At 39.5% G+C, this 27,946-nt stretch overlaps 1 protein-coding gene across 2 annotated transcripts in view; it reads right to left on the reverse strand.

Moving 5' to 3' along the window:
- The window catches only part of CCNI (cyclin I), a 29,117-nt gene extending 1,558 nt beyond the window's left edge, over window positions 1-27,559 (reverse strand). The window contains exons 1-6 of one of the 2 annotated variants that reach the window (XM_054486808.2): window positions 26,738-27,559; window positions 17,554-17,710; window positions 9,857-9,985; window positions 7,590-7,664; window positions 7,304-7,444; window positions 6,486-6,716 (exon numbers count right to left, since the gene is read on the reverse strand). In XM_054486808.2, the coding sequence (XP_054342783.1) occupies window positions 6,486-6,716; window positions 7,304-7,444; window positions 7,590-7,664; window positions 9,857-9,985; window positions 17,554-17,667 (690 nt within the window). In that variant the 5' untranslated portion in view covers window positions 17,668-17,710; window positions 26,738-27,559. The remainder of the gene's footprint in view (window positions 1-6,485; window positions 6,717-7,303; window positions 7,445-7,589; window positions 7,665-9,856; window positions 9,986-17,553; window positions 17,711-26,737) is intronic. The other variant, XM_054486809.2, reaches the window with a different exon arrangement.
- Window positions 27,560-27,946: the final 387 nt, after the last annotated feature.

The following is a 27,946-nucleotide window of genomic DNA, read 5'->3' on the forward strand; positions in this document are numbered from 1 at the left end:
CTGTTATCTCTGGTGGCCATTTTTCCTCCCTGTGCTTTCCATCCCCGCTGAGTCTTTTCTCTCCCCACATCTTCTACCTCCAACTCATCTATTTATCCAGCTACCCATCCATCATCATCATCTTAGAAATTAGGTCCAAATCTGTATTTGTAATATAATTATCTTTGGAACTTGAGTTTTGTATTTGCAGTGTATGCTGAACGTTTATATGAGAACAGAAACTACTTCTTTGTATCCAACGTCTGCTTTTTTTTTTTTTTTTTCCTCAGTCTATTCCCCCTGTCTAGAAGGCCCTTCATACTACTCTCTTGGCCTCTTGTAATTTTTTTCAGTGGAGTCCAAAGTACTCATAAACACATTCATTAAGAATGTAAGAAGCCAAAGGATAAAAAAAAATCTTTTTTTAATCAGGGATGAGAACGGAAGCTAAGAATTTTAAAATAGTAAATGAAAAATTTAGAAATATGTATTTTGTAGAAAATAGTAGACTTAGCACTAAGATGAAATGTTTTTGGTAAAGTTTTTAATTTGGGAGTTTTGCTGATTCCTTCTTACCCTTCAGGACAATTCACAGATTATCAATCCTTTCTGGAGTTACCCCTGACTCCCTCAACACCCCAAACACCCTAAATGCCACGGTCATCTGTTTCTATATCAACCTTTTAACATATTTATGGCCAGGCGTGGTGGCTCATGCCTGTAATCCTAGCACTTTGGGAGGCCAAGGCAGGTGGATCGCTTGAAGCCAGAAGTTCAGACCAGCCTGGCCAACATGGCGAAACTCCTTCTCTACTAAAAATACAAAACATTAGCTGGACATGGTGGTAGATGCCTGTAATCCCAGCTACTCAGGAGGCTGAGGCATGAGAATAGCTTGAGCCCAGGAAGTGGAGGTTGCAGTGAGGTGAGATCAAGCCACTGCATTCCAGCCAGGCCAACAGACAGAGCAAGACTCTGTCTCAAAAAAAAAAAAAAAAGACACTAAAATCTTTTAACGTATTTACCACATTTCATTGTAATAATCTATTTAACCATTTAGCCTTTCCATTATAGACTACAAGACCAAAGGTGTGACATTGTATTATATTCATCTTTTTATCCCTAAGTTTCTGGCACAATGACTGTACATGGAAGGCCTTTAAATTATTACCTGTAGTAAAGTGTCTCTCTTCCTCACTTTCAATTACAGCATTGTCAAAATAACCTTAGTTAGCATCATATATTCCTTCCCTGCTCTCTCCAGCCGCACCCCAATGCCTACCAGAAATAAGCTAAACTCCTTAGTTTAGTATTAATAAGAATCTCCATAATCGGATCCCACCTTCTTTTCTAGCCTTATTTCCTAGCATACCCTCAACTTGTGGTCTACACTCTTGCTCAACAGTCCTGCTCTTCTATGATGATGCACTAATCTTCCCCTTTCTTACTTTACCCTTAATCATCTTATTTCTACCTGTTGAAATTGTACTGCCCATTCCTTCCAGGACTGGCTAAACACCATCACCTTCAGGAAGCCTATCTTGACCATTTAACTATCAGGGATCACTTTTTTCCAGTTTTGGATATTCCGGACATTTCTGGACCAAGTCTTACTTATCCTCATATAACATGCAGCACTCACCATGACTGTTTGCAATACCACAGAGAAAACAGGGGAAAATAACGCACTCTACAAGAACACATTTGGTCACAAAATTATTTTTATCTCTAAATACATTCATTATTTGTTACTGAAAAATACCAGATGAAAGAATGGTAAAAGGTTGATGTTAGTCATTGTATAATACAAATGCAAAATAACTGAAACTGTCCGAAATACACAAGAAAATGGCAGATTTTAGCATCTACCATATTGTTCACTGATTTTTTTCCCCTAGTTTGAAAGGCATTAGATAACACACTATGGGTAAGACACTATTAACTAGTATTAGAATTTGTTCTCCCTCCCTTAAAAGAAAAAAAGTTATGTAACACTTAAGATAGTCCCTGAACTATCAAGCTTACATTTAGGCTAGGTCTTATTATATATCCCAGGGATGTAGAACAAGCTGAAACATGCTAAAAATATTGGAACAAAGCACAGAGAAAGGATGGCGCTTCTGCCAATATTTTAGGAAGCCTAAAAAAAAAAAAAATGAAAGAAACTGGGAGCGAAAAAGGGGCTACAGTGTAGAAATTATTTCTAAAAAATAGGTACAGTCATCCCACAGTATCCATGGGGGATTAGTTCCAGGATCCCCCACAAGATAACAAAACCCAACATGCTCAAGTCTCTTATATAAAATAATGTAGTATTTGCATATAACCCACTCACACCCTGTATACTTTAATCATCCCTAGATTACTTATAATACCTAACAGAATGCCTACACATCACTTCATCTGTGTAGATTCAATGTAGTACTCAGCGTGCCACAAATTCAAGGTTTTTTTGGAACTCTGTGAAATTTCTTCCCAAATATTTTCAGTTCACGGTTGGTTGAATCCAGATGCCAAACCCATGGATATGGAGAGCTAACTGTACCTCGTTTAATGAAATGTTCTTTAGCAAATGAATGATATTTATTGGCCTAGAAAGGTAAAGGTACCACAAATATTCTAATGCCTTGGTCACTGGGCATAATAAATGCCATGGCAGAATCAATACTATGGCAGAATCCTAAAAAGACATGTATTTAAGTAAGAGGAAGACTATGTCACTATAATCTTTCTGTGTGAAAAAACGAAGTAAATAGTTATATTTTAGAGGTGGGAGACTGACAAGAAATGATAGAGCTAGAATAGACCTTAGAAATTATTCAAAACAAAACCATCCATATGAACGCCACTTCCACCCAAGTCCCAAGTAAGTCTTTTCTCCAAAATAACATCAAAATAAATTCCTTCTAATCTAGTACAATCTGAATTTGTTCTATAAGACACCAAAATAATTTGTTCTTTCTTGAGATCCAGTGGAAGAAACAAAACAAGCACATATACTGGAACTACCAAAACTCTCGACACCAGACAAGTACTCTAATGGAGTTGATAAAAAGGACTTAAATGAACTCTAATTATAAGGTGTCAAGAGAATATGTATTTTTTTTTATAACAATAAATGACATAAATGGTAGGTCCAGATGGATCCAGGTTTGGTGAACAGCATGAAGCACTGAGGAACCTGCTGGAATAGTCTGACCACAGCCACCTTCAAAAAGAACCAGGAGACTGGTGGGGAGGGGTCTGCTGCTTCTTTTTTTTTTTAATTTGCTTCTTTTTACTTTTAGGGGGTGCATGTACAGGTTTATTACCTAGATATATATTGCATGATGCCGAGGTTTGGAGTACAAGTGATCCTGTCAACCAGGTAGTGAGCACAGTACCCAACAGTTTTTCAACCCTTGCTCCCCCCTCCCTCCCTCCCCCTTCTAGTAGTCCCCAGTTTCTACTGTTGCCATCTTTATGTCCGCGTGTACCCAATGTTTAGCTCCCACTTTTAAGTGAGAACATGTGGTTTTGGTTTTCTGTTCCTGCGTTAATTCACTTAGGATAATGGCCTCCAGCTGCATCCATGTTGCTGCAAAGGACATGATTTTGTTCTGTTTTATGGCTGCACCTACTCTAGTTTTAAACTAGAACATGTACTTTGACTACTGCCCAGCTAGGAACTACAAAGACCACCACACTAATCTAGATAGAGTTAACAGCCTGAGTTTATCAGGGTGGACCACATCAGTCAGAAAGAGGAGGACGTGAGCACAACCACACAACACAGTAGATAGAAGAAGGCTAAGGAGAGAAAGAGGTTTAGCCATCCCAGAATGGTGACCAACAGGTGGCGCAAGAGCTTAAGGGGGTGTAGTTGTGGGAGGTTAACAGGGACAAAAGGAAGATTGCCTTTCAAACCTGGGAACACTCACCATACTTTGTCTAAGTGGGGGCTCAGGCAGAACTAGTGAGAGTGGCCTCCTCACAGCATGGTATGTCTGTGATGGACTCTCCTCAAACCAAGACACTGGGAATCATGTCACAAATAATTTTGGCATGATCTCATCAATCTGATGCAAGAATTTCCTATGCTAAAAACAGAAAACTAGGAAGAAATCTGATATTGTGGCCTTGTCACACGTCTAAACACAAAGATATTAGACCTGGTGTTCCCCACCTGAACACAGCAAACTTAGCAAAAACAGAAATGAGTCCTAAAGAACTAGGAGCCATCCATGTTTGGACCACATGGGTTGGTGTTAGAGGAGAACTGCTAGAACAAGTCCCAAAAGTCTGTCTCTACCAAGATTTATGACCTTCCTTTTCTTCACTAACTTCCCCACTGCAATTATATACTACATGGGGCAAATCTCTTAAAAAGAAAAAAAATTCACTGTATTTCGTTTTCAAACTACGTCCAAACACTACCTACATAATATAATCTAAACCTACGCTACATAGGTAGATTTCTAGCTATGGAAGGGAAAACGCTATGTTGAGTGGGGACCTGCCCTTAAACACAAGTATAGCTCCATTTTTCTATTCTATATTCTGGGATTGTGTGTGTACAAGATTTTCTTTGGGGAAGGGGGACTGGGAAAGGGTTCCACTTCTAAAACAAATTATGAAAACCACTGAACTAGAATTTTTAAGGTTTGTGTGGTATGAAAAAAAGCACTGGTTCTTTTAAATCACTACTAAGTAGCTCTACGCAGCTCTAAGAAAGTCTCCAGTTCCCTACACCAGAACTATAAAATAAAGGAGTTGAATGAAATAATTTCTCCAAAGATTCTCAAATCCCAGGTTTGTAATACTCCTTCAGCTAAGAAAAAAAAAGTTTCAGTGAATACTTTCTTCCTCTAGCACCAGAAAACTTACAAAAGATTTTCCGTGTTTTTCACTAGGAAAACATGATCTCAAAGCTACAGAATACACATGCTATTTACAACATTATTATTTATGCTTCAAAATCTGTCCTCTGACACTAACACTTTAGAGCAATCTTTTTCTGTACTATCTTGAATAAGCACAGAGAACAAGTCAGAAGGCATTTAGAGAGATGTCATTTGTTCCAATAAAAATACTGTAATGTAGGAGGTTTTCTATTAAGCCTATTCCTCTACTTCACAGTCTAATGTGAGTGATTAATATTCAACTTTTCTTTCTAACACTCCAGGGTGAGCAAAGTAAATTTTCTGTGTCATATTATTCATTTAAATGGTGATTTATCATAATTTCTAAAAATTCTAAGTAGCAACTACCTCCTAGGATTTATTCTCATTACAGCATTTAATTATTTCAATCTAAGACAATTAAGATATCCCTTCAAAACAAGAAACAGCCCATGTCACACTACATAGGTAGATCTCTAGCTAACATACTGCTCTGATCAGCAACCTTTTTATGAAAAGACTGAGCTCCCCTCTGCTCACAAACTAGAGCCTAAAATTCTAGCACTGACATACTTGTTTAAAAAAAAAAAATTTTTTGCCTGCTTCATTTTCTTCAGACATACTTCTTAAAATGTTTGCTATAAGATCAATTATAACTTTCTTAGAAAAACACCAAATTCAACTATTATGTTTTTCTTTTATAATAATCTAAATTTTTAGCTCAATAACTGCAGTTCTTTGCTACAATTAGTTTATTGCAAAATGTTAAGCTTAGAATTTCACAATCTTCTAAGTAAAATCCAATAAAACAAATTAGAATAACTACTGTTAAATAAGAATAAATAGCCATATAAAGGGAAAGTAGGTTCATGAGTCTTTTATGGATTCAGCTGGCAGGAAAATGGTTTGCCACAGATCTAAACTCGGTAAGTTCTATTTGGTGACATGAATAGAACCAGTAAGCCTTCTCTCAAAGTAGCTGCTAACATACAGCACTCTCACCAACTTTCCATTTGAATGAGAATTTTCTCCACTGAACCTTTACATTATACTTAGGTAGTTGATAATTTATCAACCTATGCATTTTATAATAATCTGTAGATACAAGTTACAAACTAATCTTAGGTAATAATGGAACTGCCAGGGCAAAACCTCTTTCAGGAAAGTGGCTTCTATCTGCCAGTTTGGTATAAATACTTCACTTACTAGCCAACAATAAATTATTTGCTTGTCTAAAAAGCAACTTATTCTAATTTTTGTTCCTGACATCCGTTATAAAATGAGTGAAGTAAAGAAGTACTACATTAAAACCTACAGATGTAGCTAGGAAGTTTCTTTACAAAAAACTAAAGGACAATATGGTATTGACAATCTTATGAACATTTTAGAATTCTTAAAAATAAGTAAGAGAAATGGTTAAAAGGAATCTTAAAAATACTATATAAGTTTTATATGAAGAAAAGAGATCATCTAGCCCGTAAATTTAAAATATATACTTTACTCTTGTCTACTCTTAAGAACGGTTTGCCATTACAACATGAGAAATGTCTTTTAGTTTGGTAACTCTATGTATTCCAATAATAGAAAAACTTAAAAAGAACACTATTTAATTAGACTGACACCTACCTGTGCTTTCTGAAGCAGTTCAATTGTAAGAGAAAGCCAATCAGGAATGAGTTTCTCCATTTCCAGACTAACCATGGCCAGAGCAAGCATGGATCCTCTGAATTGCAGAAATTGGTTGCAGGCCATACAGTGAAGTAGTTGCTTGGTAAGGACTGCCAAATGTTGAGATGGGCTCAATTTGGGCAAACTGAAAAGTAACTGAGGCCTAGTTGACACTGCAATGGCATGGAACTGAAAATCACAAGAACATCATTTTAACTTTATTTAAATATCTAGGAAATTACATATAGAAATTGATGCAACCTATTCAATTTCTTTTTTTTTTTTTTTTTTTTTTGAGACAGAGTCTCACTCTGTTGCCCAGGCTGGAGTGCAGTAGTGTGATCTCGACTCACTACAACCTCCACTTCCTAGATTCAAGCGATTCTCCTGCCTGCCTCAGCATCCCGAGTAGCTGGGATTACAGGCGCCTGCCACCATGCCCGGCTAATTTTTGTATTTTTAGTAAAGACAGGGTTTCACCATGTTGGCAAGGCTGGTCTCAAATTCCTGACCTCAAGTGATCCGCCTGCCTCAGCCTCCCAAAGTGCTGGGATTACAGGCATGAGCCACCGTGCCCAGTCTAACCTATTCAATTTCTAAGTTTGCGATTTAAGCTTCAGTCATATGACATATATACTAATTTATAATTTTTCCTTGGATATCAAGTTTTCTTTTTCCTATTTCCAGTACAAAATAAATGAGTAGGCAATCTATTTTTTAATTTACCGAAAACTACACACTCAAATAAGAAACTAAAAGACTTCAGGTATATTTACAATATGAAGAAAATCCAACGGTGTGGCTGTGTGAAGATCCCAATTCAACTTATCCAGAATAATTCTCTCCATTCTCAAAATTTCAGATGCGGAACATCCACAGAAACTGTCTCTTGCCAATACCTTTAGTACTGGAATTCTCTATCCAAAGCAAAGGGGAACAGGGACAGGGAGAAAAGGGCAGAAAGAAACTCATTTATGATTTTTGTTTTAGCAAACGAAGCAAGTTAATAAATGTGGAGAGAAATTTTCACAGAAGAAACATTATCTTGAAAGGATTTATTACCTCATCTTCCTCAACAGTCTTGGCAGCTAGGAAAAAACAGCTGATTGCAATACAACTCAAGTATTTTGGATGAGCCTAAAATTTTGAAGAGGGAAAAAGCAACTTTAGTGATTTTTCAAAAATAGTTTAACTTTTTGTAACTGTTTTAAAAACCTAGATATGCAGATGAAACAGGTATACACAAAATACTATGGAATTCAATTAATGTGACTGCCACTCATTACTTTTTAGATCAGAGCTAACTTTAAGAACAGGAAAGGAAGTTTATTAAAAAGCTTTAGAGCAGTAATGAAAGGAAGGAAAGTACACTTGCAAGATCAAGTGTGTCTAGGGCTAACTTTTTTTTTTTTTTTTTTTTCTGAGATGGAGTCTTGGCCTGTCACCCAGGCTGGAGTGCAGAGGCATGATCTCAGCTCACTGCAAGCTCCGCCTCCTGGGTTCATGCCATTCTCCTGCCTCAGCCTCCCAAGTAGCTGGGACTGGGACTACAAGTGCCCACCACCACACCCAGCTAATTTTTTTTGTATTTTTTGTAGAGACGGGGGTTTCACCGTGTTAGCCAGGATGGTCTCATCTCCTGACCTCGTGATCCGCCCACCTCGGCCTCCCAAAGTGTTGGGATTACAGACATCAGCCACCGTGCCCGGCCTGAGAGCTAACTTTTAACATTACAATCCTAGCCATATGATATTCTACAAAAATATCAATTCCATTGCTCAAAGTTCAACCAAAGCCAATTAACCAAAGTTCATTTCTATCCAGCAGAAAAAAAGCTTGATTTAGAAGTTTTTAATAAATAATATTCCCCAAATTAAAAAATTTTTTGTGTATGTAAACATTTTTTAAAGCTAACTGCTTGCAATCTGGGAAATCTGAAAAATGCCTACTTTTATCTCAGCAACAAGTCCACATCACTCCTCCCTCCCTCTCTACTACATCTAACCTACTTTTCACAGCTAATTCCACAGAAAGATGAGTTTAAGGTTAGTGTCCTTTCTTGGACAGTACATTTTTCAAAAATTATTAGTGAACACATTGTTGTAGTTTCTATCATGAGTTTCTTGCTGTGTTTATTAAACATCTGAAACAAAGTTGGGGAAATTTCTGGAATAATTAGAGAATTTTGCCAAATATCTCATTTTTTTCATATTTCTTATTTATTGGGTCCTGTCATGTTTAGTAAGTCTCTTAAGAGTAGAAGTTTGAAACTGAGCAGCTATTCAGTCTTACACTCCGTAATTATTTGGCTTCTATTTTGTATACCTAATAAAGCATTTAATTGACAGTTTCCCCAGTTTACAGATTCTTTTGCATACTAATGCCTACAGTTTAAATACTATGCTACTTTTTCATGCCTTGCCATTAAATAAATGCTCATTTCCTGCTTTAAATATGTTGAGGGCCTACTTACTAACTTGACACAGCCAATGACATAGCAATGGGGACAATATAAAACCTAATCATTTGTATGCTGTCATTCAACAAAAATATACCAAAGTTGTTTTATGACATCTTGTTATATACCGAAGTAAGCCTGTAGAAAGCACTTCATGTTTTTCAGAAAGCCACACACGGTATGGATATTCAATAAGTAGTGACAGAGAAAAACGTGCAATAGGCTTATACTTTATTCTAGTCTGATTCCTTGTCCACCTCTGTACACCGATATGTTAGAAAATGACTAAGTATTCTGCTGATGCTATATGGTTTGTGCTAAAATCAAGAGATAAAAAATTTCATAGGCTAAAAAGTTATGAATACTTGTAACAAAAAGAAAATTACAGAATACTATTAGGAACACTTCCAAAAACACTTCTGCTTTTTAAACAATAGTAGAAAGCCGGGAGTGGTGGCTCATGCCTGTAATACCAGCACTTTGGGAGGCCAAGGCAGGCTGATGACTTGACATCGGGAGTTCAAGACCAGCCTGGCCAACATGGCAAAACCCTGTCTCTACTAAAAATACAAAAATTAGACTGGCATGGTGGCACGTGTCTGCAGTCCCAACTATTTGGGAGGCTGAGGCACAAAAATTGCTTGAACCCAGGAGGCAGACACACTCCAGCCAGGGCAACAGAGCGAAACTATCAAAAAATAAAAATAAACAATAGCAGAAGACATCACCATGTCTTCTTATGGGTACATACATCATTCTCCAGCAAAGTTCTCCACTTCTTTCTACCTTACAGAATGTTTACTAATAGCCTCTAGTTTAGCATACGTACACTCAAATGAGGTTATATGTAAGTCTACCTTAAAACACTTACCTTTACGGTAGCTAAAAACCTGTCCAAAAGACTGCTAGCCAGAGCAAATGTTTCTGGGTAAAGGTTGAATTGGTACTTGAGTTTGGCCAGCCATTGAATTACTTCATCTCTCTGGGATGGAGAAACATTCTATAAGGGAACAATTTTAAAAACAGAAGACAAAGTTTGAGCTATCATCAAGCGATGTTTAGAATTCTCTCTCATAAAAGGTTAGGTAATACTACAAAATATGTTTAAAAATGTTAAGGTTATTCAAAATCTATCAGACTTGAGATACATGAAAATAAAACTTTATGTATTGGTTATCACATTTAATATCAATATCCAATATTCTCCTACTCTTTATTAAAATTTTCACTATGTCATCTCACCAAATATCCATAGTTGAATTAAATTTAGGTGCTCAGAGAATATAACATTTTAAAGTTTAAGTAACACTATTATCAACTGATAGTAATTTGGAGTTAAGTTCCCCCACCTCTTAAGATTAAGAAAATATAGTGAATTTCTCCCGCAGCAAGTAGCCATTAACTTATCTTAGGAAATATAAATGAACTATGATAATGGAAATGACAGCCCATTTAAAAAACTAAAATCAATAGTAATAAGTAAAAGATACCAGGGACAACAGATGAATTATACATTTAGAGATGATGAAAAAATAATGAACAGGAAATTAATCTGAAGTAAATTACTATTTCGAAAAATTTCCACAAACACAAAACATTATTGTTTTATTGTTGTTGTAAGCCTATTGAGTATAGGCTTAATTTTTAGCAGGGACACACTTTAAAGTAATAGTGATTAGAAAACTTTTACTCTTGAGTTTTGGAGTCACCATTAAAAAAATAAAACCGGTTGTTTATTTTGGGAACATTCAGTATTCTTACAGCTCTTTCAAACTGTAGTTTCAAACAGTTTGAAAGAGCTGTAAGGAGAATACTCAAATAATATGTAGGAAGATTAAAACAACGTTTTGTGTTTGTGGAAATCTTTCAAAATAGTCATTTACTTCAGGTTGATTTCCTTCTGTTCAATATTTTTTCTCATCATCTCTAAATGTATAATTCATCTGTTGCCCCTGGTAACTTTCACTTATTAATATTGATTTCAGTTTTTTAAATGGGCTATCATTCTGTTATCATAGTTCATTTGTATTTCCTAAGTTAACCATAGTAAGCCTACAATGGTATGGAACACTAGAAGTTATTCCTCGTATCTAGCTGTAATTCTGTATCTAGGCTACTTTAAGATCTAGTTCTGGACTAAGGATCCATAAAAATCCCTGAAAACCAAGTAAAGCCAATCACAAGACTTCTGGATGAAGAGTTAAGCATTCAAGAGAAATTAAATTCCTATCAAGATGAGCTTTTATCCAAAATGCCACAACAAATAAGGAAAAGTAATGTTAACTAAGCCAGCCAAACACATCAACAACAAGGAAATAAATTCCCAGGAGAGGTAGGTGATATTATATGATGAAACTGGGGAGGCTTTTAGGGAGACGAAAGGAACGATGACTTACAGTAGCTATGAAAACAAGAACACCATTAACTCCAACCTTCAGTTAGAGATACAATGTGGGGTATGGGAGAAAAAAAAAATCCCTGAATGACAGATTACATTAAATAATGACATTATTTGGTGTTTGGCATTAAACAATAACAGAAACATATGATTGTAAGAAGAATCACAAAGGTAACATAAAAAAAGAGAATACAGTTACATGGAGATTATCATATAGTTATAACTAAATGACATAACTTATGTAAAGCATATATACGGAATGCAAACGTACTCAAATATTAGTTCTCCTTTCCTGCCTCTAAACTACCCAATTCTCTAATAATGTCAGAAAAACAAATTTACAAAATATTATCTATGAAGTTAAACACTGTTAACAATTAGTCATGTAAGAAATCATGACAATATCTTTGAACTTTAATATTCCATATACTTTTTGAGACAGGGTCTTGCTCTGTCACCCAGGCTGGAGTACAGTGGCACAACCATGGCACACTGCAGCCTCGACCTCCCAGGCCCAAGTGATCCTCCCACCTCAGCACCCCGAAGTAGCTAGGACCAGAGGTACGTGCCACCATGCCCGGCAATTTTTTTTTTTTTTTTTTGAGATGGAGTCTCGCTCTGTCACCCAGGCTGGAGTGCAGTGGCTCAATCTCAGTTCACTGCAGCCTCCGCCTCCTAGGTTCAAGCAATTCTCCCTGCCTCAGCCTCCCAAGTAGCTGGGATTACAGGCTTGTGCCATCACACCTGGCTAATTTTTGTATTTTTAGTAGAGATGGGGTTTCGCCATGTTGGCCAGGCTGGTCTCAAACTCCTGACCTCAAGTGATCTACCCATCTCAGCCTCCCAAAGTGCTGGGATTACAGACATGAGCCACTGTGCCCGGCCTAATTTTACTTTTTGTAGAGATGAGGTCTCACTATGTTACCCAGGCTGGTCTTCAACTCCCAGGCACAAGCAATCCTCCTGCCTCGGCCTCCCAAAGTGTTGGGATTACAGGTGTAAGCCACTATGTTTGGCCCATATACCAGATAGTAAAATTTAACAACAGGGCCAAGAAAAACATTCCTGCATAGCCAATGTTATCATCACTAGCCAAAACCAGCAATAATTTTTTTAAAATCCAAAAGATAACAGTTTAAGAAGACTCAATTTAACTGAAGTAATACTGAGTCTAAGGTCACTTTTTCAAATCAATTCAAACATGTACTAAACAGTAATATTATCATGACAGCATTACAAATAGTAAGTTCTGTGCCTAATTCATTTCATTCCTATTCCTCTAAAATAAAGAATGAGAGAGAAAAAGAAAAAGCCCAAAACAGTATTTCCTGACTCCATCAGGTGAACTGTTTCTCATATGGACTGCTTAAATAGGATTAGAAGGATTCAGTAGTTGAACAAATAATCCTAAAGAGAATTTATAATGGATTGATCAAACATGGTAAAATATAGACTGCTATTAATATATATTCTGTATATATATTATATTCCACATGCTGCTAGTCTCCTCCTTATAATATACAACCTCCCCAACTTTAAACTCTAAAAGGTTCACCATTACCTAAAAGATTAAGTACAATTCCCCAGCATGGCATACAAATCTATGACCTACCTCTTTTTTTTTGTTTTTGTTTTTTGTTTTTGAGACAGTCTTGCTCTGTCACCCAGGCTGGAGTGCAGTGGCGCGATCTTGGCTCACTGCAAGCTCCGCCTCCCAGGTTCACACCATTCTCCTGCCTCAGCCTCCTGAGTAGCTGGGACTACAGGCACCCGCCACCACGCCCAGCTAATTTTTTGTATTTTTAGTAGAGACGGGGTTTCACCATGTTAGCCAGGATGGTCTCGATCTCCTGACCTTGTGATCTACCCGCCTCGGCCTCCCAAAGTGTTGAGATTACAGGTGTAAGCCACCATGCCCGACTATGACCTACCTCTCTAACCTCAGACGTCTTCCATCACTTTCTGTCTTAAACTTCACGCTGTAAGAGTAGTAACTTCTACTGATGATCCTTCCTTGCCCCTGCTATTTTACGTTACTGCTCCTTTGTTCATATTGCTCCTTCTGACTGGAACGCACTCGCTTCTCTATCTCACCTGCCTTCTTATGTATCTCTTGAGAGCTATTTTGATGTTACTCCCCATCAGATACTTTTCCTGATAATTCAAGTCGGGCTGAGTACCTTCCTATGTTCCCACAGCATCTCATTACACCCGTTACGTTCAACATTTTTTTAAAAATTAAATTTCTGGGCATGGCTCACAATTGTAATCCCAGTACTGTAGGGGGCCAAGGCAGGAAAACTGCTTGAGCCCAGGAGTTTGAAACTAGCCTGGGTAACACAGTGAGACTTCATCTCCACAAATAAAAAAATTAGTTAGGCATGGTGGTGCGTGCCTGTGATCTCAGCTCCTTGGGAGGCTGAGGTGGGAGGATCACTTGAGCCTGGGAAATAGAGGCTGCAGTGAACTGTGATGGAGCCACTGCACCCCAGCCTGGGTGACAGAGCAAGACCCTGTCTCAGAAAAAAAAATAAAATAAAATGTTTGCTTTTGGCTTTGATGAAGTAGGAAGCAGCAAACCTAAACTCCACTTGAGAATGACTAGAAAAGCTGTTAACCTGTTTTTAAGATTCCTTAGAGTTCTAAAATTCTACTGAAAATCATCTGTATATAAACAATTTGTGGCAGGGTTTTATCTTTGTAACTCAAAAGCACTTTGGCAAAATAAATTGAGAACACCTGAAAGTATGTGCCACTTTGACCAGTTTCAGTGTTTTCCCCAAATTCATGTAACAAAATTATCATGAACTTGAAAGTACTATTACATAATATAAAAGAAGTTCTCTGCAAGCGCCAAGAACACAGTAAGGTACCTGAATGAATCATAAAGAAATGATAATCACCATTCACTTAAATGCTTACTTTGAGTCTATTATATGCAAGTAAACAAAAATGACACAACCATACCCCTCAGGGAAACTCACAGTCAAATCACCAGAAAATTATAATACTTTGTGCTGTCATAAGGGAAGCAGAGTGTGGCAGAAACACATAGAAGGTGAGTGACAGGTGCATAATATTCTTGCCTGACCACACTGTCCTAAATTAGGGAATAGGGGATGCAAATTAAACAAGAATTATGTGAGAGACTGACTTCAAAATATAGTTGGGGCAGGGGGAGAAGTTAGAAGGAAACTGGAGGAAAAAGGCATAAGAGAAAGCTTAAAAATATCTTACTTTTCCATTTTTACCAACACTTCAAAACAAAATTAGAAAAGTCAGAGCAACAGTGGAAAGGGAGGTAAAAAAATGCCAGTCCCTTAGAAGAAAATAAGAGTTAGAACTAGAATAGAGAAGGGGCTGGGTGCGGTGGCTCATGCCTGTAATTCCAGCACTTTGGGAGGCCGGATCACAAGGTCGGGAGATCGAGACCATCCTGGCTAACATGGTGAAACCCCCGTCTCTACTAAAAAATACAAAAAATTAGCCGGGCCTTGTGGCGGGTGCCTGTAGTCCCAGCTACTCAGGAGGCTCAGGCAGGAGAATAGCGTGAAACTGGGAGGCGGAGCTTACAGTGAGCCGAGATCGCGCCAGTGCATTCCAGCCTGGGCAGCAGAGCAAGACTGTCTCCAAAAAAAAAAAAAAAATAGAATAGAGAAGTGTCCCTGGGGGTTACCCTGGCAAGCAACTCAAGCCCCTATAGCCTTTTACCCTTATTCTTAACTCCTATCCCCACCAGACCAAGGCCACCCAAATTTTACAAGTATTAAATATGGCTTCTACTTGGCATTACTAAAGGCAAATCCTTAAGAAGTGGATCTCTCTCAGAAGTTCTGATACTATTCTGTTCTCTGGTATTACCACACCAGTATTTGTTAAATCACCTACAGAAACAGGCCAGATTTGGGCGTGGTTGCTCACGCCTATAATCCCAGCACTTTTGGGTTGCTGAGGCAGGCAGATCATCTGAGGTGAGGAGTTCGAGACCAGCTTGGCCAACATGGTGAAACCCTGTCCCTACTAAAAATACAAAAATTAGCCAGCTGTGGTGGCGGGTGCCTGTAATTCCAGCTACTTGGGAAGCTGAGGCAAGAGAATCACTTGAGCCCGGGAGGCCGAGGTTACAGTGAGCCGAGATCATGCCACTGCACTCCAGCCTGGGCAACAAGAGAAAAAAAAAACTCCTTCTCAAAAAAAAAAAAAAAAAAAGTCAGATTATTTGGTAATATAGCAATATACTACAATCTAGGTAGAATATCACCTTCAAAGACCAGGCTGTAAAAATATATTATTGTTGGTTACATGCTGACTCAAGGAGATAGCAGAAGGAGGAAGGAATCGTCCTACAAGCAGCTATAGAAAAGTTTTGAGGCTCACTAGAATGTCACAACATAAGGGCAGGAATTTATTTTCTCCTGTTGTATCCCCAATACCTAGAATAGTGCCTAGAGTATAGCAGATACTCAGCAGACATTTGCTAAATGACTTGAATTCCCAACTAATCTAAAAATCACACATGCGCGCGCGCACACGCACACGCACACACACACACACACACACACAATATCACAGGAAGAGGACTACCTTAGAAAAAGGATTGAATTATAATTTTTTTTTTTTTTTTTGAGACGGAGTCTCACTTACCCTGTCGTCCAGGCTGAAGTGCAGTGACGTGATCCCGGCTCACTGCAACCTCTGCCTCCTGGGTTCAAACAATTCTCATACCTCAGCCTCCCAAGTAGCTGGGTCACAGGAATGACTCACCACACCCAGCTAATTTTTGTATTTTTAGTAGAGATGGGGTTTCGCCATGTTGACCATGGCTGGTCTTGAACGCCTGAACTCAGGTGATCTGCCCACCTCAGCCTCCCAAAGTGCTGGGATTACAGGAGAGCCACTGCGTCCAGCCCAAATTATCATTCTATTACTTATTAAAGTCTTGAGCAAACTGGGACTACCGCCTACTTTTTCAAAGGATTAAATGAGATATTAAATGAGATAGCATATATATAAACACTCCTCATTCAAGTTAACTAATCAGTTTGCAAAATGACAAGTAACAGTAAATGAAGAATGTATTTCTTTAGCTTGTGGGAAAGAATGATATAAGTAGGAAAAATTAGAATTGAATTAAAAAGGCATATATACTTTCAAAACCAATAAGCAAAGGATAGCTTAAAACAACACATGAGGAACTTACATATTTGCCATTCACTCACTCATGCATCTTGAAAGAACATTTGACCACTATTCTATTTTCCAAACACCATGTTAGATATTAAGGATAAAAGACATATAAGACATCTTATACAATAAACTTTTGGAGTGGATAAAGTTCACAGTTATTTGTGAAAATAATTATATATGACAGAAGTATAAAATTTCTAAAAGAAAAACTATGCAGCTAACAGTTGTTAAGAGACCAACTGGCTATCTTCTAAAAAGCTTCCAACATTGGTATTACCTTAGTAGTTCACATGAACTCCTTACCACTATTGATGAAAGAGTAGGTTTTTAGTTGACTAAAGACAATGGTATGAAGATGTTCAGCCTCTGTGGCTAACTATAAACTGTATATCTAAAGAAGGTTACTACTGTTAGTATAGATTATGACGAAAGAAAACAAACCTAACTATTTTCCTAAAGCTGTAACTCAGGTAACAACAAAACAGGTCAACAAAAACAGTTAACTCTTGTTTCAGAAAGAAAAGGTTGGAGCAGGAGCTTTTAAAAAAGAAGAGGCCAGGCATGGTGGCTCATGCCTATAATCCTAGCACTTTGGGAGGCCAAGGCTGGTGGACTGCTTGAGCTCAGGACTTCCAGACTAGGCTGGGCAACATGGTGAAACCCCATCTCTACCAAAAATACAAAAAATTAGCCAGGCATGGTAGCATGCACCTGTAGTCCCAGCTACTCAGGAGGCTGAGGTGAGAGGATCGCTTGAGCCCGGGAGGCAGGGGTTGCAGTGAGCTGATATCATGCCACAGCACTCCAGACTGGCTGACAGTGACACCCTGTTACATAAAAAAGAAACAGGGAGATGTCTCTCAAATACAGCACATCCTTAAATGGCACACATTCCTCCAATGTAGTGTCAAGATATTATTACGTATGGCAGTGGTATGTTTATTTCTAATAAAATTCATCTGTCTTAAGAGAAAAATCATTACCTGATTTGAAGGCATTTTCCGCACATTCACTTTCCACATCTGCGCTTCCCTAGTGATTGCCTTTTCCAACAGGAAAGACAATCTCTGGTTTTCCAAAGGCCCTGGAAACTTCATGATATCCTTTGGATCTGCCTGCTACCCAGCTTGATGTAGCTACCTACAAAATCAAATAAGTTTTAAAATTAGTTATAGAATAAGTGTAGTATTATATAAAGTACTAATTAAGCAACTCATAAAACAAAATAAGAATGCTATGAGGCAGTATAGGATTTTATAGCTCTTTAAAATATCATATTAAAATACCAAAATAATCCGTTATCTAAAACATTCACACTTGAAATCTGAAATTCAGTTATAAAGAGAATAAAAACAAGGCCACGTAATTGATGGAACCTTTGGACTCTGATAAAAACATGTTATTACTGTTTCAAATTGTCAAAACTTTGTTACTGGCTTTTTTACCAGGAATTCATAGAAGTAGTTATTCCAAACATTCCTCTTAAAAACCTAATCAGATAAGGGCCACTAACATTTTTCCTTCATTAAAAAGAAAATATATTACATTAAATCCTGCCCATTCCCACTTCTTCAGTATGAAACCATCCCCTCCAGTATGAAATCATCTTAAATTGTGCTTCCAATTCAGTATCCATTAGCTACACATGTGGATATTTAAATATGAGCTGAATAAAATTTAAAAATTGGCCAGGCATGGTGGCTCACGCCTGTAATCCCATCACTTTGGGAGGCCGAAACGGGTGATCAATAGGTCAGGAGTTGGAGACCAGCCTGGCCAACATGGTAAAACCCTGTCACTACTGAAAATATAAAAATTAGCTGGGCATGGTGGCAGGCACCTGTAATCCCAGCTACTCGGGAGGCTGAAGCAGGAGAATCATTTGAACCTGGGAGGCAGAGGTTGCAGTGAGCTGAGATCACACCATTGCACTCCAGCCTGGGCAACAGGGTGACACTCCGTCTCAGAAACAAACAAACCAAAAAAAAATTTATTTCTTCAGTCACAATAGCCTTACTTCAATAACCAGATGTGGCTAGTGGATACTATATCAGACAGTGCAGAAAAGGAACATTCCTATTAATGCAGTAAGTTCTACTGAACAGTGCTCACCTAGAAAGCTCCACAGTACATTGACTAGCACTCTAAAATGAGCAGCATGTCTAAATAGCAAGTTTAGCAGTGCAAGACAACATAGAGTCCAAGAGAAATGTCTCTAGGTTTTATGTTTATATGTATTTGGAAAGAGTCTCACTCTGTTGCCCAGGTTAGAGTACAGTGGTGTAGTGGCTCACTGCAGCCTCGAATTCCCGGGTTCAGGTGATCCTCCTGCCTCAGCCTCCCAGATAGCTGGGACTACAGATGCACATCACCAAGCCCAGGTAATTTTGTGGTTTTTTTTTTTTTGTAGAGATGCAGCTTTGCTATGTTGCCCAGCCTCAAGCAATCCTCCTGGCTTGGCCTCCCAAAGCACTGGGGTTACAGGGGTGAGCCACTGTGCAGGGCTTCTAGGTTTAAAAAAAAAAAAAAAAAAAAAAGCAGCAAACTACAGACTTGAGGTTTGACTGTGTGTAGAAAATTGGATTAAGAAACTGCTAAAGAATGTGAAAATGTGGCCGGGCACGGTAGCTCACACCTGTAATCCTAGCACTTTGGGAGGTGGAGGCAGGCAGATCATGAGGTCAAGAGTTCCAGACCAGCCTGACAAAACATGGCGAAACCCCGTCTCTACTAAAAATACAAAACTTAGCCAGGCATGGTGGCAGGCACCTGTAATCCCAGTTACTTGGAAACCTGAGGCACCCAGGAGACGGAGGGTGCAATGAGCCAAGATTGCTCCACTGCACTCCAGCCTGGAGACAGAGCAAGACTCCGTCTCAAAAAAAAAAACAAAAAACAAAAAACAAAAAAGAATGTGAAAAGGCTTAGTTGGATTTATTGAAAGGTAAGCAACTAAAAAGGTAATTAACTTCAGAAAAAAGAGTTTAAGAAAGTAAATAATATATCACAATATTTATACAGCAATAATAATGAAAATACTGGATAGGGATCGCAATATGATAAAACTACATTGGGAGGATGTGGAGACATAACCATGGATATTGGAAGAGGGTAAAATAAAAGCCACATCTTTACATTTCATAGTAGGAAATCCATAAATATCTCAAACTGAAATGTCAAAAAACAGCAGTAGAGCAAGTTGTTTGAAAATGTGATGCTAAATAATGGGACAAGGAGGAAAGAGTTGGGAGTAGTTAACCTCTGCGGAGTAAGAAAAGGGTGAGAAAGGCCTAGCATAGGAGAATGCTGTTTTTCATTACAAATTTCACTAACAATTTGACTTTCTCAACTATATACCTGTAAACTATGTACCTGTATTACATACTTAGATTCATGGGCTCTAAGAATTTTTTTAAATATCTAGAATTAACATGTAAAAAGTTCCAATTTTTTTAAAAATAAAAAATTTGGAAAAACAAAAAATAGCAAACCACTTCTTTAATTTCCACATTCTATCCCAACTCTAGCTACTATCTTCTTTCCTATGTACCACTCCACATATGCTACCTACTTGCTTCTCAACTTACTAGAGACTAATTCTGGTTAACTCAATTATGATTTTGTTAATTTTTGTGTCTTTAAACGCCTGAGTTTTTGCAAATCTTCTATAATTAGCATAAAATATCTTCATACTAAGACGACAAAGGGTAAATAGAGAGGAAAAAGAACTAATACTAATCCAAAAAGACCTATCTCAAAGGTAATTTCTTCTAAAAACTCTTGATTCTTTAATCATGTCATAAAGCAGCTTTCTGTTAACTCCCCGACTACGTTATAAATTCCTGGCCAGGCGCAGTGGCTCTGGCCTGTAATCCTTGCACTTTGGAAGGCTGAGGAGGATAGATTGCTCGAGTCAAGGAGTTTGACGCCAGCCTGGGCAACGTGGTAAAACTCCATCTCTATAAAACATACAAAAATTAGGCAGGCGTGGTGGCGCGTGCCTGTGGTCCAAGCTACTCAGGAGGCTGAGGTTGCAGTGAGCCAAAATCATGCCACTGCACTCCAGCCCCAGCACAGAATGAGACCCTGTCTCTAAATAAAGAAATCCCTATGCAGTCACATCTGTCAATATCATTTTATATATATATATTTTTTTTTATTATACTTTAAGTTCTAGGGTACATGTGCACAACGTGCAGGTTTGTTACATATGTATACATGTGTCATGTTGGTGTGCTGCACCCATTAACTCATCATTTACATTAGGTATATCTCCTAATGCTATCCCTCCCCCCTCCCCCCACCCCACAACAGGCCCTGGTGTGTGATGTTCCCCTTCCTGTGTCCAAGTGTCCTCATTTTTTTATTACTCACTGTGTCCACAGCACAGTACTTCGATGGAACAGAGACCCAATCAATTGTTCCAGTTTCAACCACTGGGGCCCCAAACAAAAACATACAACCAAAAACAAAACTCTACCCCAACCTGTACCAACCCACTGTGTGTGGGGTTTTGGTACCTTCTTTTTTTTGATGCATCCTTGTTCAGAAGTTTAACCTACCAAAATCTAATCTCTTCCACACCAATCTTTCCAATCTTTGAAGGGTGCTATCATGCTCACCAATTCATCTTTTTCATAGCTGAAAACTTCGATAGCTCCTCACGGTATTTTGCCTCTTCTAAATTAGCTTTAGTTTTACCATAAATACAGTCTAAAATCATTGGCTTTTTTTTTTGAGACAAGAGTCTCGCTCTGTTGCCCAGGCTGGAGTGTAGCGGCACGATCTCGGCTCACTGCAACCTCCACCTCCTGGGTTCAAGTGATTCTCCTCCCTTAGCCTCCTGAGTAGCTGGGATTACAGGCACGCACCAACACACATGGCTAGTTTTTGTATTTTTAGTAGAGGCAGGTTTTTACCATGTTGGCCAGGCTGGTCTTGAACTCCTGACCTCAAGTGATCTGCCTGCCTTGGCCTCCCAAAGTGCTGGGATTACAGGCATGAGCCACCACTTGTGGCCCTCATTAGCTTTTTTTTTTTTTTTGAAGACCACACCTCGGTATCAATTCAGATATAATTTACAGTCAACAAAAACTCTTAAGAGACTTTCTCAGGTTCCTTGTTAAACCAGTTCTACCCCTACCTACCCCAACCCATTGTGTGTGGGGTTTGGGTACTTTCCTCTTTTTTTTTTTGACACATCCTTGTTCACAACCTTAAAAATATTCTTTATAAAAAAGAAAAAACAAAAAAAAAGAAAAAAGGTCATCTTGTTATATTCTATCCCTGTTGCATACTGCTGAGATGTTCTGAGATTCCAATTTTGTTGCCTTGGTGCCTTTCTCAGATCTTCAACAATTTGGTAAGCAAGCTCACTATAATTTCTTCTAATGCAGACAGAAGTATTAACATTAGAAATGGAATGTAGGCCAGGTGCTGTGGCTCATTCCTGTAATTCCAACACTTTGGGAGGCCAAGGCAGCAGGATCACTGGAGCCCAGTAGTTCAAGACCAGCCTGGGCAACACAGTGAAAATCTTTCTCTATATAAAAGAAATGGAATGTAAACTAGATGACCATCTGTCAAGAGATATTTAGAAGAAACAGCTATTTGGGTCAAGATTAGACTTCATAGGTTCTAAGGTTTCTTCCAAACTCCTATTAAAAACCTTAAAACTTTAATAATTCTTTCACGCCATTAGCTACAACCAAATGGATCCACCAGCCTTCACAAGCTATCCCAACAACCAACTGTCACCAGTGACTCAAGTTCCTTCACTAGGTTTCAAGATTATTTTTAGGGGGTTTAGATGGGTACAGAGAGAGACACGTGAAGTAGAATCATGTAAAAAGAAGTATATCAAGTTCAATGGATTCCTGTTCTCCAATCGCCTACAATTAAAGCCCTCAGTATGACTTTCAAATATTTATATTGTAATAACTTTTTTTAAAACAAAGGTATCTGGTCAAAGAAGAGTCACACGGGAAATTAGACAATACTTTGAGATAAGTGAAAATGAAGATATAACATACCAAAACTTACCAGATACAATTAAAGCAGTGCTTAGAAATAAATTAATACCTGAAAATGCCTCTACTAAAAAAGGATATCTCAAATCAAGAGCCTAATCTTCCACCTTAAGATAACGGAAAAAGAAGAGTAAAATGTTCCTAAAGCAAGACAGAATCAAGGAAATACTAAATATTAGAATGGAAATTAATGAAGTAGAGAATACAAAAACAGCAGTGAAAAGTCAATGAAACCAGAAGCTGATTCTTTGAAAAGATCAAAACGGACAAACCTTTAGCCAGCTAGACTGACCACGAAAATACAGAGGACAAACTACTAAAATCAAGACTAAAAAGAAGACACTACCTACCTTACAGAAATAAAAAGAATTATAAAGGAATTTATGAACAACTGTGTGCAACTAAATTGGAAATTTTAGATGAAATGGTCCAGTTCCCAGAAATACAAAATACCAAAACTTAGGAAGTAAAAAGCTGCACTGGTGAGATGATTCCAAAAAAACAAAAACAGAAAAAAAGAAATAAAGAAAAAAGCTGAGTATTTGTAAAACCAAAGATTTAAACAGTTAATTTTTTAAAGCCCTGCCAAAGAAAAATCCATGCCCAGATGGCTTCACTGGTTAATTCTACCAACCATTTTCAGAAAAACTAATAGCAATCTTTACAAATTCTTCCCAACTTATTCTTTGAAGCCAGTTATTACCCTGCTACCAAAACCAGACAGGCATCACTACAAAACTACAGATTAGTATTTCTTCTGAATATAAATGCAAAATTTCTCAACAAAATACTAGCAAACTGAATCCAGCAGTATAAGAAAAGGATTATATACCATAACCAAGTGGGATTTGTTCCAGGAATGCAAGCTTGTTTTAAGATTCAGAAATCAATGCAATACAGCATTATCAATAGGAAAAAAAAAGAATCACTCTTTGCTCACTCTAGAGAAAGCTAACAAAGAAAAAGAGGTAAAATTTCCTTAAACTTTTAAAAACAGGACAGAAGGCAGGGCATGGTGGCACCTGCTTGTGATCCCAGAACTTTGTGAGGCAGGAGACGAGCACTTGAGGCCAGGAGTTTGGGACCAGCCTGGACAACACAGCAAGATCCCTGTCTCCACCAAAAAAAAAAAAAAAAAAAAATTTAAATTAGCCAGGCATGATGTCACACACCTGCCTGTAGTCTCAGCTACTCAGGAGACTCAGGTGGGAGGATTACGTAAGCCCAGGAGCTTGAGGCTGCAGTCAGCTATGATTACACCACCTCACTCCAGCCTGGGTAACAAAGTGAGACCCAATCTCTCTCAAAAAAAAAAAAAAAAAAGGAAAAAGAAACTGCAATACCTGACCCTCAACTAGATCCTGTACTGGAAGGAGACAAATGGTGTAAAGGTCATTATTGGGTCAAATGAGATAATTGGGACGGTAGATTACACAAGTCAATGTATCGAATGCTAAATTTACCAAAATTGAAAATTTTGCTGTGATTCTGTAAGAGAATATTACTATTCTTGTGAAATATTTAGCAGTATAGGGTCATAATGTATGTTCTACATAAAGAGAGAACAAAAGACAAGACTAGTAAGACATACTATGATACAGAAAGCATGGGCTTGGCTTTTCTTTTACTGACAGTGCACAAGCCTATTTTCTAATGGGTAAAACACATTTTGAGTTGGATTAACAAATTCTGCTAAGAAAATGCAAACATTTAAAATACAATTTTACTGTTTTAACAGAACTATATAGTTATGTTTTGTTACTGTATGCCTATTGTTGGTTACATCCAACTTTGCACGCCTTTTTAGAAAAGCAGGAAATAACAAAAGACTGTATTTTAGTTGGCATATTCCACACACATCAAACTTTACGCCAGTTTCACATTTCTCCTCCCATTCTCTCAATTGCTGCTGCTTCTCCTTTCTCCACGGTTATCAAATAGCTTAATGTCTGAGGTAATAGTTTGTAAAAGGCTTATTGTACAGCATAACTATTACAGACATACATACAGGGCCCCGTGCTCCTCTGAGGAAAAGTGCTGCACAGTGCTGGGTATACAATGTAAACAACTTCACTAATATGTATTATTGTATTTGCTATCATCATCATACCAATTCCATTAATAATCCTGTACTAGTGCTGACTTCTGAATCTTAGTTCCTCTTCTGAAAGGAGGGATTAATGTGGCCATACAAGAAACTGAAGTTCTACTATTCCCTCCTTGACTTTATGCACTAGAAACAATGAATTAAAGATATTTGCAATTCCAAGTGTATGCTCTTTCCCAATCTCCATGGCTGTACAAGCACTGCTGTTTCAACTTGAAATGTCCTCTAGCTCATACTTCCCTTCCTAAAGTAGCCATCAGTCTGTAAGACTCTCTGGATTTGTACAGTTGTGCCCTGCCTTCCAACATCTGTACTTGGACATAATTCTACCTTTACATTTAGTTGCTTTGAGACTACTGGTAAACTTGCCTTTCCTAATAATGAATTCTTCGATGTTAATCTCCAGAGTTGAGCATATGCCTAATAGCTTCACTTGTAAACAGCTTAACAAGTAAAAGCACTGAGTGCTTACTATTTGACTACCTATTGTTTAAAGCGCTATGCCATATTAACTCATGTAATGTTCCCACAATTTGATGAAATTGTGAAAAGCATTTTTCTAGTTTATTTTTCTTACTACACCCCATTTCAGCCATAAAGCCCATTTTAAAGACGAAGAAACATACACAGGAAGATGAATATTCATTTTTAATGTATTACACAATCAAAATAAAACACGGACACACTCAGCTTCCAATCTTGACCAACACACATGCTAAGCTCCATTCCTACTACGATGTCACATTACCACATAAACTACCTGTAACTGCAGATCATCTTTACTGAACTTCCCTAACACATGCTGACTGTATTAGTCGGCCCTTCATCGGTATCAAGAAATTTCTAGTACAGGGGCTCAGAATCTGTCGGAGATTCTCTGGTACCAGATTAGCCAATCCAAATCTATTCCGTCCATTATTTCTTAATCTATTTGTCCAATCCTTTCTATTTCATCTGCCACAAATGACCTGGAAAAGCTAGCAGCAGATAACACTGTTATTTCAACAAACTCATTTTCAGGACAGAGACCACACAGCGTAGAATCAGACTCAATTCTGGCTACTGGGTTTCAGCCGCGTTGCCTAAGGAGAAAGTTACTTTAATCTTGTGGAGTCTCAGTTTTCCTCATCTGTAAAATGAAGCTCCTACTACCAGCCTTGGGGGGATTAAGTGAATTGCAAGCCACTTAGGAGAATGCCTGGCAGATAATAAGCCTCATCAAGTGTTGTTATTTAACGTCATTACTGTAATGCTCTGCTGCTCTAAGTCGAGTGGCTCCCCACTAACAGAATAAAACATAAACATTTTAGTTCAAACCCCTTCAGAGTCTGAATCCATCCTACCTCCCGAAACACCTTCCACTGTTTTGATACCCAATTGTCAACTTCTGCCAAAAGGATCTGTAACGGAGCCCCCTAGCTCCAGTGGAGGCCCCTTTGTCCTCCTTTCAAATTCCAGTTATTTAATCTAGCCTTTAGGGCACAACTCAAATCTCACCTCCCCGGGATTCCCCCCACCCACCCGCCCCAAGCCCTGGGTAACGTTGCCTTCCCCCGAATTTCACAGCACCGGAGGTTCACCCCATTCATTTGGCATTCAGTCGGCTGTGCAAAGTTAGTAATCCTCCTGGTGTCCCCGCAGAATCGTTCAACCTGAGGGTGGGGGTGTGTCCCCTTCTTTGTGTATTAACACAGGCTCGTAGAGCCTCCTACATGCACTATAGAGTAGCTAATTTGCCGCTGCCACCAAAAAAGTTACTCGCTGACAGAAAAATTGGCCCGAAAAGGAACACAGTAGTGTCGTTTTCAAGTGGGCAGGTGCCGGGTCGGTTTGGGCCGGAAAGGACGAAGAGGGCGACCCCGAGGTTCCCCGGGCTGGGGGATGCGGGAGGGTGGGTCTCCGGAGAGCAGCGCGCGGCCACAGGCGCTGCCACGGGGGCGGCGCGGGGGGAGCAGCGGGGCCCCAGCGCATCGACGCCGGCCGCGGAGACGCGTCGAGCCCCCCGCCCCCGCCCCTGCCCCCGCCCCTCACCTTCTCCTCCTTTTCCTCCTCCTCCTCCTCCCCGGCAGAGCTGTAGGCCTCACAGTGGTGACGCGGGGTCATCCGGGGGCCCGTTACCACCTCATTCTCATGGGCGCGCGGAGGCGGTGCGCGCGGGACGACTGGGCCAACTGAGGAGGGAGGAAGGGGAAGCGGGTCGGGGGGCGCGGGCGCTGGCGCTCGAGCAGGACGCACGGCTGCGGCCGCTGGGTCGGTCAGCGAATTAGTTCCATGATGACCCCCGGCCTGAGGCCGCCGCCGCTCGAGCCCGGGTGGGGAGGGGGCTCCCTCTCGCCATAGGGCGGCGGGGGCCGGGGAGAGGCGGGGGGTGAGACCGGCTCTGCCCCTGCCCGGGGAAAGCGCCTCCGAGGGGAAATGGTGAAAGGGGGGAGGGGGGAAAAGAAAAGAAAAAAAAAAAAAAGAAAGGGGAAAGGGGGGAAAAATAAGAAAAAGCGAGACAGATGCGCTACCGCGTCCGCTCGCGGGGAAGGCTGGGGAGGGAGGGGAAGGGAGGAAGAAGTGCCGGCTTCCTCGGCTCCGCCCTCGCGGACCGATTCCTAGACTCTCCCACTCCTTGTAAACTACGCGGAATTGGTCTTTCACCCTTTGTTTTCCTCCCTGTCGCCTTCCCGGTCCAACGAAAGTACAGAGGAGTGCGGCCAAAAGGAGACGGGCTGGGGAAGTTGTTGGCACTAGGATGGAAGGAGGGAGGACATTTTCTGGGGGCTAAGAAAAGCCGAAGGTCCGTGGACTCATTTTCCTTGAAGGAGCGGAAGGGTTGCTTGCAGACCGCACGGTGACGTCAGCGTCTCCGAGCCCCTACTAAGGGGGCGTGCGGTGGCCGGAGAGTGCGCTGCGCATGCGCCTGGGGAAGAAAGAAGCGGCCGAGCGCGGCGCTTGGGGGAGGGGATTTCACGATCCGCTCCTGTGGTCCAGCTTTAGGACAGCTTGGTTTTATCTAGCCCTACTCGTCCCCAAGCTCTTAGAAGGATTCACTGGGAAGGACCTACTGATCTCTTGGGTGGAGATCTTGCAGATTTGTTGACCTAGCAAAATATGTGTTCTCTTCTTACCGTTGACATGTAAATACAATTGAGGTTTTTCTCGCTGCCACATCGTGTGGGTGGAGGGAGATTCTAAAGGGTTTTAGAAATCGGAAAATTAGAATCAAATCATGGGTGCTTAAGGCCTCAGTGAAAC

Source organism: Pongo pygmaeus, chromosome 3 (genome assembly GCF_028885625.2).
Source record: "Pongo pygmaeus isolate AG05252 chromosome 3, NHGRI_mPonPyg2-v2.0_pri, whole genome shotgun sequence".
In the NCBI taxonomy this organism is placed as follows: Eukaryota; Metazoa; Chordata; class Mammalia; order Primates; family Hominidae; genus Pongo; species Pongo pygmaeus.